Here is a 12,105-nt window from a genome sequence, read left to right as displayed (position 1 = left end):
CTCACCACTACGTGACACTGGCAGAGTTCTAGGAACTTTTTAAAAAACCAACCAACCTTTGGACACATTTACTCACTTCCTTCTAGAGTCTAGGACCTGGATGAAAAACAGACAAGATCTCAAAAGGGCAGTTTATAGACAGGTATTTTTGGCAATAATGAAAACAAAAACTGAAAGAATGGTTTCAGCTTCAATCAGGACTTTAACAAATGCAGTTCAGCTCAGTTTTGGTGGATCCAGCATTCATGTTTTCGATCTTCTATTGTTCTCTAAATTCCAACTACAGCAATGCAGATGGAGCTAAGGTAACAGCAATACACAAAATTCCTAGAAAGCAGCAGAGGGAACACAAAACTTATCACCTGAGCCAACAAAGTGAGAAACATCAACGCTCTATATTTCTGTGCTCCCTATAATTTAGTGGAGGGAAAACTGTTCACTTTGTATGTTCCACACTCTTCCTTTCTAATGGGAATGCAGAGCAGCTCACGTTGTTCTCTGCTCTCCCATTTTTAATCTTCACCAAAATCCCGCAAGGTAGATTAAGCCGAGTGGGTGACTGGCCCAAGGATACACAGCAAACTTCAATGGCACAGCAGGGGTCTGAATCTGGGGCATTCTCCTCCACTCACTGCACCGCAGTGAAGATACATTCACTAACCTGTTCAATGTAGTTCAGTGTCCAAATCCTGTCATTAGGTTCAGTACATTCATCCCACACCAAACCAACTGATCTTTTTGGGGGGTTAGACATTTGGGCACTACTGGGCAAAGTAAAAATAGGAGGAATACCTAATCAAGATTTCTCTTTTTAAATTACCATCTTGCATCCTTCTGCTAACTGGAAAGCAGATGTAGAGGTTTTCTTCCCAGGATAGAAGGGGACCCTATATCTGCACTATTGTTAGCATTTGCAGGGTTTAAAAATTCTGGCTGAGCCTTCTGCCTAGTCATTGCTTGTGGTTCATACCCATTCACCCACCCCATCGGTTTGATCTGGGTCATGGAAAACACAGCAAGAGGAACTGACAACATTGTACCCTTCCTCAAAAACCAAAAAAAGTCATTGTTCCTTCTCCCAAGTCCCCTGGCACGTGGTCAGAGGATTTGAATTTCTGCCCTTTCCTCAACACCACTGTATGCAAAGCTTTTCATGACACAAACGTAATGTGAGACCGAAACTTTCTGTCTGCCCTGCCTAGCAAACTGAAAAGTGTCTCCCTCTCAGAATGCTTTGAAAGTCATAGACAATGTAGGGGAGACAATGAAGCATTCCCTAGTATCTCCAGCTGACAACAGTGATTGCCTTGACGATTGTGGGGAAGCAGAGGCCAAAGCAAGGAGAACTACAAGGTAACTTAAAAATTAAATGCACAATGTGGTTTACCGCCTCCAGGGGTAGGTATGTGTTTTAGGCAGGGCTGAATAAGACAATTGTTCAGCCCCAGTCCCTCCTGTTTCTGGGACACTAAAGGAACTCCTACCTAAGAAAAAGAGAGAGATGTAATGCGCAAGAGATTTTTTAATAAAAATGTTTAACTATCGTCATGTCTGCTGGATTTGATATATTGGTTCCCCTGGCTCCCATTTGATGGGAGAAAGGTGTGATAGGAGAACCATTATAAAACAAACAAAAAAATAAACGAATTATGCTTTGCAACACCAAATGAAAGTAGAAAAACAGCTGAATTCAGTGCAGACATTAATTAAACACAGCCCTACAAAGACATTAGATGTTCACAAATGCAACCACCCCAAAGCAATCTTTCAGTTGCTCATTTGCCCAAGCATGCCAGCTGAAGTCACTGGGGACACATCAACAGCCTGTGAAGAAGAGGGAAGAATTCTCACCCCATTTACAAGAACTTCTCTACCTGGATCACCAGAGACAAATGGTTATTTACAGAATATTTCACAAGGCATTCAACACTTTCCTATACCTTCTTCATGCCTCCTCCTGAATAACAAATCTGCAGTTACACAATTCAACCATCATCACCCCATCCTCTAAAATCAATGACCAGAAAAGCAAATTATTAGAAGCCACAGCACCTCATTAAAACACACACACACACGTTTAAATCATTACACACCTTATAGCTGCCACTGCTTTGTTACCATTACCTTGTGTGTTTCAGAGATTTATATTTAAGTGTCCTGATGCACCTTCAGACAGGAAGAACTTTATTTCTTCTGTAGGATCTAGGCATGCTTCACAGATGTGTCATCAAAAAGTCCCTAAACTTTTCTGTCAGGTCCCATCTACAAAGCTACCTATCACAAAAATGCCCAATCTCAGAAATGAGGCATACATTCTCCTCAAAGCTACCACATTCTAATTATTAATTATTCTTACAATTCAAAAGCAAGTTACAACCAATGTGGAAACCATAAGTTGATAAACTGAAACCCGGTTAATGAAGACCCATTCCCACATAAACTAACAAAGCTTTATAGGATAGAATCCTAAACAGCTTTCTTAAAAGCAAAAAGCATAGATCTGTTTTATGCTCTTTTAGTCAGTGGGCAGTAGGCCTCTTAGCTAACTTGTCCACAGATCAGGCTGGAAGTGCTTTGTCGTAATAATTTTGAACACACCATAAGAGCAAACTATGCCACAGCTTTGTAAGGCATAAACCTTCCCTTGCCATAAAAACTCATGTCAAGTTGAATTCAAGTTTAATCAAGGTGCTAACTCTTCCAACAAGTTCACTGAAGAAGACAAACAATGTCTCATTCTTATTCAAATAATCGATTATTTTAGGGATCTTTTCTCTTTCTTAAGTTACACCTTACTAGAACTCCCGTTTCCCTAAAACTAGACCAGAGCTGGCTGTTTGGTCTAATCTGTAGAAATGACTAACAGTCCCATCCAAAGGTGGGGGGGGGGGGTCCACTCTTGGGAATGGCACACCAGCTGGGATAACTCCATTGGGGCCCACTGAGGCTTCTCAGTGTGGGGGGGGGGGGCTGTTGGACTTCCCCACGCTGCCAGGAAGTCTCTTTGGGGGCAGCGACTGGGCGCAGCCACAACCAGGCACCCAGATTCTGGATGGAGCTGCCTAATAGGAAGATGCCCATCTCCATTTACTGTTTCTGTTTAAAAGCTAACAGAAAACTAAGCTACACCTCAGAAACAAGTCTAAAATGACACAAAGTTATCCAAGCAAGCAAGAAAGCAACCCAACAAGGTGAGCGTCTATTATTATATTATATCATTAATGGTAACAAGAAAAGTTCAGTAACGTATTGTCGAAGGCTTTCAGTAAATTGGGCATAAATTCAGTGAAGTTCACTAAGTTGGGCATAAATTCCAATGGGTGTACTACTGATTTGCACCACTGTTCTTTCAACAAAAGGAACCTTCTACAGAAAACTCTTCCACAACTGGAAACAACTCACATCAAAAAAGAACTGCTTGCACTGCAGGAAAGTGTTAACAAAGAACCAATACAAAGGATCCCACCCAAAGACTTCACAGTACGCCAGAAAAATTGTCACATCACCGTTTTCATTTACCAAAAATATTAGCAATACAAAGTGCAGTTAAGCTAAAATACAGAAAGAAGAGTTAAGTCCTTCTAAAAAATCTAGTTGATTCACCATGGGCAGGGTTCTAAAAACAAGAACAGCGCCTCCCCCACGTAGAACTGGTCTTTCCTACTTCTTTTTATGTTGCAGTTTGTGACCCACTAAAAAGCTGTTTCAGAAGGCCAGAGGACCAAGGGTTGGGAGGACTAAGGCTGGAAGTTTTATCCACAAAATATGGAAACTATCAGGCTGTACTTGGGGGTGGGGGGGAGGGGGAGAGTTGCTATTGTTGGGCTCCCTTCAATTACAAGGCTCAGCCTCTCTTTGCTGGGAGTTACATATCCAAGGCACATTATGTAGACAGCCCTCATGGAGATGAAGCAAATCGCAGTACTGTAGAACAACTACCTGCTGAACATTTGTGTGATTCTTTGCCTCTACAAGTAATGATATGGGATTTAAGCATATTAGACCAACATGCTTAATTCCCACTGAGTAGCCGGTTTGTGTAAACTCAAACATTTTTGATGGATCGAACTAGACAGCATTTCAGAAGACAATTATTTGCCTGTACCTGTACATGTCACACTTGTCCCTATAATCAGTTGTGTAAACCATTTTCAAAACAACCAGAAAAAGTAATGGTATAACAATCGGAATCCAATTCTTTTTAATAGCCTTTAAGATCAGCATCTAGATCACGTATTTAAGTATTCTAATAGCCTTTAGGTATTTAGGTCATGTATTTAAGTGAAGTAAAGATTAGCAACATTAGCAGAATAAACTACTTTTTTTCAGTCACCAATGACTCCGTTCTCAGAAGATAATGAAAATGCCCCCGTCACTGGTGATGATCAGAAACACAATGTTGCTTCATTCGTCCAAAGCAAAGGCGTTTTATAGTCTAAAATGCAGATGTGCCAAACAGGTAAGAAAATTATGCATTGAGAGAGAGAAAATGTAGCGTCTAACATTGACAATAATACCTGCTCCCAAAAACTGTTCCTGCTTCTTCTGCTGTTTAGTTTAAGGGCCACTTCATACTTCATTAGGCTACACATTTTGAAATGTATGAAATGGGGCATGAAAAAGCCCTCTGCTTAAGGCACAGAGACATGGAAGCCGGTGGCTCTTGGTAGTCATACATAGACACCCTATACAATGTAATTACACAATACATTTTTTTGATACTGCATCAAGATTAAATTCCATCTAAGAACCAGCTTGAATAATTACTTGGGGAGAACGGTTTCTCCAAGGCAAATGTTTAAAATAATGTGTCCAATATTGGAGCAGTTGATCTCAGACTGTAAAATGTCACCCCAAAGTGTGTTCTCAGGCCAAGAGAAAGAAGGTGAAAAGTGATGAATTGGCAAAGGCAGCTCCGGGAAGCTCAACAGCAAATCTGTTTGCAGTCATCTGAGTGTGAAATGGCCATTAAATACAGACTGCTGCTCAATAATGTTATATATTTACAAATATATGTTGAGAAGGGGAAAACAGTGGGGATTACTGAGCAATTTAGTCCCCAAAAACTAGAGTAGATTTAAAAATGGGTTTCAGTTCAAAAAGTTTGAGAACCGCTTTATTAGTACATCACAGCACTACTTTTCCCAACATGATCTAAGCAATATTCTCCAGCAAAATACTCCTTTGCTTAACAATTCAATATTAATTTTTCTATAGGATTAAACAGACAATGTCACAGAACTTGCCACTGTCAGGATATTTGCTGAGTGATTTTTATAGCACAGTTAACATTTCAGAGCTACATTTTAACCAACGGACCATCAAGAACATTGCTACACTTACCTAAAAATTAAATTTAAATATATTTTTCACCTATAAACGCCAAGCTTTCTTCCATCCACCCATCTGCTCCGAGGTGCACTTTTACCTTTAAGAGGTGTCAGTATTGGCTCAATTACATTTTTGTTATACAAGTGTAACTAACGCTGGTTATTACTGAATTAAGCGCTTTATCCCAAAGGATAAATTTAAAGCAGGTGCAAGCTGAAATGCTAATACTAATCAAACATTTTGAAGTTCGTTTTTCTGCCAAAATTTCCCCTTATATTCAAAGATCACACCAAATTTAAGCAATGACTCACTAGCAAGAACAGAGAATTGAAACAGTTTCCATATGAGATCTAATGTTTCACAGAGTACACAGAACACAACCAAGAAACACTGGCCATTCTGAAGCCAGTTTTGCCAATGTAAGCACTTATACACATACCCTTTTGTTCAGAAGCACAACTGGGTTTTCAGAAGCTGCATAAACCCACTTGTGTTTAGTAAATTCAACAAGACATGCTTGTTAGCTACACAGCTGATGCACACAATTGGGTATTTGCTGCCTCCTCCCTGGAACGTTGAGGGGGTAAAAAACACAGTTAATCTGTCTTTTAAAATGGAGTTGGGGGTAGGAATTTAATACTAAAATCTGCAAAGCTGAGGCAGCCATACTGCTGTATCTTGTAAAACATGATACAGAGAAGAAGGAACTAAGCAGGAGGGGGAGAGAACAAAACACAAGGAGAAGGATGTTATACTTTAAGGAAAGTAGCCCCTTCTTAGAGGAGAATCACTTTGGGTCTGAGATACTACTCATGAGAGGACTTCTTTGAATAACCTGCAAGAGTTATGCTAACAATGAGCAAATCACAGCACCTCTCACATCTTAAAGTACAAAGCAAGCAATTTACCTCCAGGCCTTGGGAGGAAAGCCTTGGAGGGCCCCAGGCAATAGTCAAGAGCCCGGGACCTGCTGTCACAGCTTTGACAGGTTCAGGGCCTTAAAGACTGTCTCGGGGCCAACCAACAATACAAATCTTGAAAACAGAAGGGGGAAGAGTTCTATAGTGTGATCCTAACAAAAGTCACACCAGTCCAAGGCCACTAATTCTGACAGGCTTACATCAGATCAACTCTGTTTAGAATTGCATTGTTAACCTGCAAGGTGGAGGGGAGCCAATCACATGGGATCCTGAGTCACTCTCCCCCCACCCCCACCCCTTCGCCACAATAGAGAGGTAGAATCATGGACAAACAGGTAATGCTGCAAATGGGTTGTGGGGGGAGGGTGGGGAAGATGACCCTCAGCCAAAGAATATAGGCACCATAGAAAGTGGGGAGAAAAGTGGGATGGGGGGGCTATTCCCTCCATCATATAATTCCAGGATAAGGCAGGATGCCTTAGAAAATCCACAAGGTGTACTGGTTAAGAGCAGGTGGACTCTAATCTGGAGAACCAGATTTGATTCCCTACTTCTCCACATAAGCAGCAGCCCCTTATCTGGTGAACCGGATTTTGTTTCCCTGCTGGGTGACCTTGGGCTAGTCACAGTTCTCTCTGAGCTCTCTCAGTCTCTCCTACCTCACAGGGTTGTCTGTTGTGGGGAGAAGACTCCTTAACGGTAGAGGAAAAGCAGAGTATAAACACCACCTCTTCTCTTCTACTTCTGGCATGAGATCCCAGATGCAGAAGAGAAGCCAGGCCGCCTCCACAAGGCAGAGATTAAATAATTGTTGGGGCTGGAGGAAGGGGGGGGGGGGGATGAACTGGCGATTCCTGACATTTCCCGCAGGGCCGGAGGGGGGGAGGGGGTGATGGGGGAGCGGGGGGCCGGCCGGACCCGGCGCGCCGACCTGTCCTCGGAGTCCATGCGGCTGAGCGGCTCGCCGTCCGAGGAGATCTCCAGGCTGCCCCTGCGGCCGCCCGACGAGGCGCTGCAAGTGCTGCTGCCGCCGCTGCCCCCGCCTCTGCCGCCGGCCCCGGGGCCGCCGCCGCCGCCAGTGCCGTAGCCCTCGTCGCCGGTGCCACTGGAGACGACGCTGCTGGCGCCGCTCTTGCTGCGGCCCTCGGCCGCCCCTTCACCGCTCCCGGCCCCGCCGCCGCCGCCGCCTTCCCCGCCGGCCTCGGCCTTGCCGCCGGGGGGGCTGAGCGAGCGCGCCTCGTCGCTGCAGCAGCCGCTGGAGGAGCCCGTGCTGCTCGCCACCCCGTCGTCGTCGTCGTCCTCCTCCTCGTCGTCGCCGTCGCCGGCCTGGCTGGCGCTCTCCGGGCTGGCCTCCGACATACTCTCCGCCCCCTCGCCCGGCAGCAGCGACGGCGAGGCCTCCATGTCCAGCGACGCCTCACCCTCGGAGGAGGAAGAAGAAAAAGACAGCGGCGCAGGCGGCTCCGCCATGTCGCTCAGCTCCGCCGCCATGGCGCCTCCCGGTCGCGGCCCTCCGCCCAAGCCCTCCCAGCAACCACCGCGGCTCCGCTCGCTTCAACGGCCAGCAGCCGACTGAGGGGGCAGAGGCGGCGCGGGGAGGCCTCCGTTGCGGAAAGCGACGGCGCGCGCTCGCTCTACGGGAGCCGCCTGGGGACAAAAAGAAAAAAAAGCAGCCGCGGCGGCGAGGCGGGCCCGTCCTTGGGAAGCGGGAGGCGGGGCGTTCAAAGAGGATAGGCGGAATGGGGACCATCCGGGGTTTTCGCGTTTAAAGTGCGGGCGCCTTTGCGGCTGGAGGCTGTGCGTGGCTTTGACTCGGGAGAGGGGGACGGATTTAAGATTAGAAGGGATGCCAACCTCCATGTGGGACCGGGGGATCCCCTGGGGTGACAGCTGGCGGCTAGATCACAGAGATCAGTTCCCCTGGAGGAAAGAGGTGCTTTGGAGGGTGGGCTCTAGCCAATGGTCTTGGTGTAGTGGTGAAAAGCAGTGGACCCTGGGAAACTGGGTTCGATTCCACACTCCTCCACATGAGCAGCAGACTCGATTCTGGTGAATTGGATTTGTTTCCCCGCTCCTCCACATGAAGCCTGCTGGGTGACCTTGGGCCTGTCACAGTTCTTCAGAACTCTCTGTCCCACTCACAAGGTTGTGGGGAGAGGAAGGGAAAAGAGTTTGTAAGCCACTTTGAGACTCCCTAAAGGTAGAGAAAAGTGGAGTATAAAAACCATCACTTCACTGTGATCCCTTGTCTCCCCCAGTTCCATCCCCAAATCTCCAGAAGTTTCCCAACCTGGAGTTTCCCAAATGGTAGATTTTTGTTTTCATATGTGTACAAAAATCTGGCAATTCAGTAGAGTGGTGAAACTTCTCACCCATCAGCATTTTTTTTTTTTTGCCCATTACCAGTCTGAACAGCCTGGGAATTTTTTAATCAAAATAAATTTAGCATTGGCTGTATTTGTAAAAAGGGCAGCAGATTGAATACGTTCCAATGTCTATATGTCCCCCCATATCACACAAAGTCTCTCTGAGGACCTTTTTATATCTTCTAAGACTGCTGATGGAAGGGCAAAGCATCTAGCTAGCAAGAATGTCCTTCCATGGCTATTAATCTCCAAGGAGAAGAGGTCTTAACAAGCTGCGACAATGAATCTAGTTTTGTCAGAGGGCAGAAAAGCAGGAGTCCTCTCTAGATCCACCTGCCGCTGAGAGTCCATCACTCTTTGCTTCGCCATTGGCTCTGCTTGATAACTCAAGGAATGTGTGAGAGTTTCGCCCTTTCCCTACAACTGGCCTCTGGCTGCCTTTCGCCATGACGATTGATAGTTAGGATTAGAGGAGACAGGCCTTGTGGATTAAGATTTAACTTCAGCCATAGAAAAACAGAAACAAGAGCCGACCCTCTGTTTTTAACATTCCTGTTTCGAGGCGTATCATCGCATTAGGCACACAATGAGGAAGTTGGAGTATGGCCCTAAGAAATTTAGACTGAACCCTCTCCAAAGGGACAAAGTGGGAAGGCGGAGGGCCCAGCAGAGTCCCATATAAAAGTGGGGCCAGGGGGTTAGCTTGAAACAGCTTGAGAGCAGCAGGAATATAATGGCCTCCCTTCGATGGAACAGTGGAGAAAGGATGCCCAGTGCCTTGACCCCTCTGTCTCTCTGACTCTCTAGTCAACTCCCGCTCTAAAGTCTGAGGTTAGGTAAGTGCAAAGCCCTTCAACTTCCAATATCCTCCTCCTCAGTGGTGGGATCCAAAAATTTTAGTTACAGGTTCCCATGGTGGTGGGATTCAAACAGTGGCATAGCACCAATGGGGCTGGGCGGGGCACGATGGGGGCGTGGCCAGGCATTCCGGGGCGGGGCATTAATAATTTCTCTGTTACTGTAAAAAACTCTTACTGCAAAAAATTTCCAGCTGGTAATTTCCAGCTGGTATCTTTCTGTCCATAATTTAAACTCATTAGAGCAAGTCCTATCGTCTACTGCCAACAGAAACAACTACTTCTCCTCTAATTGACTGCCTGTCAAATACTTAATACTTTCAAAATACTTAATTTTGTTTCTAGAAATCAAAAGAAGGATACTTTCCTTAAACAAGGAACTTTACCATATTTCTAAAACAAGTTTTTAAAACAGCCCAACAGGGAGAATTATCCCGTTTGCTACCTTCGCTAACCAGCCACATAGGAAACAACAGGACTTTATGATTTTTGGACCTAATGGAATTTCTAACGGAAAAGCAGACCCAATTAGTAACCCCCTCTCGGCACACACAAACAATTAGTAACCCACTCTTGGGAACTGGTGAAAACCTGCTGGATCCCATCTCTGCTCCTCCCCAATGAGGCCAGGGAAAATGGGGGACCTTTACGTGGCAGCCACGTCAGTCTGTTGCAGCCAAATGAAACAAAAATCTATTTCAGCCAAAGAGTGCCAATTCCAGATTGGGAAATTTGGGGGGTGGAGCTTGAGGAGGGCAGCCTTTGGGGACGAAATATGCCTCAACAGGGTGCAATGCCGCATGCCGTATCCTCACAAGCAGCCCTCTTCCCCAGGGAGACTGATCTCTGCAGTCTAAAGATTAGTGGTAATTCTGGGAGGGCTCCAAGATCCACCTGGAGGTTAAGACAAACACAGGAAAACTGGAGTTGCTGATTATGATGCTGATTGTAATGAAGCGGTGCAAAAAAAAAGGCACTTGAATAGAATGGTCTATTACCTGATGGATATTATAATATGTATTACCTGATGGATACACTTACTATTCTACCTCAGTATCTGAAGTAACCAGCTTGCGTCGGGACCTAGGAGCACTACAGCAAGGTGACTCAAAAAACAGAAAGCAAACCTTATCTTAAGATATATCTGTATGCCTGTAGAGCATAGGTGTCAAACTCATGGCCCTCCAGATGTTATGGACTACAGTTCCCATCACCCCCTGCCAGCATGATGCTGGCAAGGGATGATGGGAACTGTAGTCCATAACATTTGGAGGGCCGCGAGTTTGACACCTATGCTGTAGAGTATTGATTAGGGATTATGCGTGTATACTGGGATTTAGTTATCTGATAGTCATCAAAAAACAAAACACACAAAGGTGATTTATAAGACAGTTCTATTCATGTGCTATTTTCCACCTGGAGGTTGGCAACCATAGAACTTGCTTCCTCCTTCTACTTCAATATGGCATAGGGTTTGCCCTATGGCAAACCATAGGGCTTGCTTCCTCCGCTATTTTAAACATTTATTTTACTTAATTTATATCCTGCCTTTATGTGCAATGGGGACTCAAAGTAGCTTAATGGTATTCTCAAGTTAATCCTCACACAGCCCTGTAAGGTACATTAGACTGAGAGCATGTGGTTGGTCTAAGGTCAACAAGCAGTTTCTAAGGCAGAGTGAGGATTTGAACCCGGATCTTCCATCATGCTAACCATTATGTCATCCTGGCGCTTAGGCCATGCTGGCTCTCAGGTTATCCCTGAACCTGATGAACAGTTTAAAGCAGTGATGGCGAACCTTTTCGAGACCGAGTGCCCAAATTGCAGCTCAAAACCCACTTATTTATCGCAAAGTGCCAACACGGCAATTTAACCTGAATACTGAGGTTTTAGTTTAGAAAAAAACAGTTGGCTCCGAGGCGCATGTTACTCGTGAGTAAGCTTGGTGAAGCAACCGTGCAACGCTTCAAATGGATGAATCACGACCCTAGGAGAGTTTACTCAGAAGCAAGCCCGATTGCCAGCAACTGAGTTTACTCCCAGGTAAAGGATCATGCCCAGGCCAACCTAGGGGTGTCTGGGGGTGTGTGATTTTCCACCCCCCCCCCACGATGAACTCTGTGCACGTGTGCCCACAGAAAAGGCTCTGAGTGCCATCTCTGGCACCCGTGCCATAGGTTCGCCACCACTGGTTTAAAGAAAGGGAAGGCGTGTCCCAAGCATTCTCAACCCTTAAAGCTTGTTGAGGCCTGGAGAGAGTACTGTCATCAAGCTTGCTGGGGTGACTTCGAAAAAGAAGAAGAGTTTGAATTTGTACCCTGCATTTCTCTCCTGTAAGGAGCCTAAAAGCAGCTTACAAACCACTTCCCTTCTTGCCCGCACCAGCGACACTTTGTAAGGTAGGTGGGGCTGATAAGAGTTCTGAGAAGACTGTGATTAGCCTAAGGTTATCCAGCAGGCTTCTGACCTGGTATTTAGTTTGATTCTTGCTTTTGTATCTAGACCTGTACCTAACAAATTGCTTGTTTGTCATCTATGCATGTGGTCAGTTTCACAATTCAGGCAAAGAACTCAACATACAGCTCTTCAAAAGGGCAAAGATACAGGTAACAGGGACTTGACCTGGTGAGA

The 12,105-nt window shown here is 45.5% G+C and overlaps 1 protein-coding gene across 3 annotated transcripts in view; it reads right to left on the bottom strand.

Annotated features, from left to right (window-relative positions):
- AEBP2 (AE binding protein 2) overlaps positions 1–7,862 on the bottom strand; it is a 47,917-nt gene extending 40,055 nt beyond the window's left edge. For all 3 annotated transcript variants that reach the window (XM_048499616.1, XM_048499617.1, XM_048499619.1), the window contains exon 1: positions 7,183–7,862. In XM_048499616.1, coding sequence (XP_048355573.1) covers positions 7,183–7,742 — 560 coding nt within the window. In that variant the 5' untranslated portion in view covers positions 7,743–7,862. The remainder of the gene's footprint in view (positions 1–7,182) is intronic.
- Between the last annotated feature and the right edge of the window lie 4,243 nt (positions 7,863–12,105).

Source organism: Sphaerodactylus townsendi, linkage group LG06 (genome assembly GCF_021028975.2).
Source record: "Sphaerodactylus townsendi isolate TG3544 linkage group LG06, MPM_Stown_v2.3, whole genome shotgun sequence".
NCBI classification, from domain to species: Eukaryota; Metazoa; Chordata; class Lepidosauria; order Squamata; family Sphaerodactylidae; genus Sphaerodactylus; species Sphaerodactylus townsendi.
This window is presented reverse-complemented; position numbering and strand designations above follow the sequence as displayed.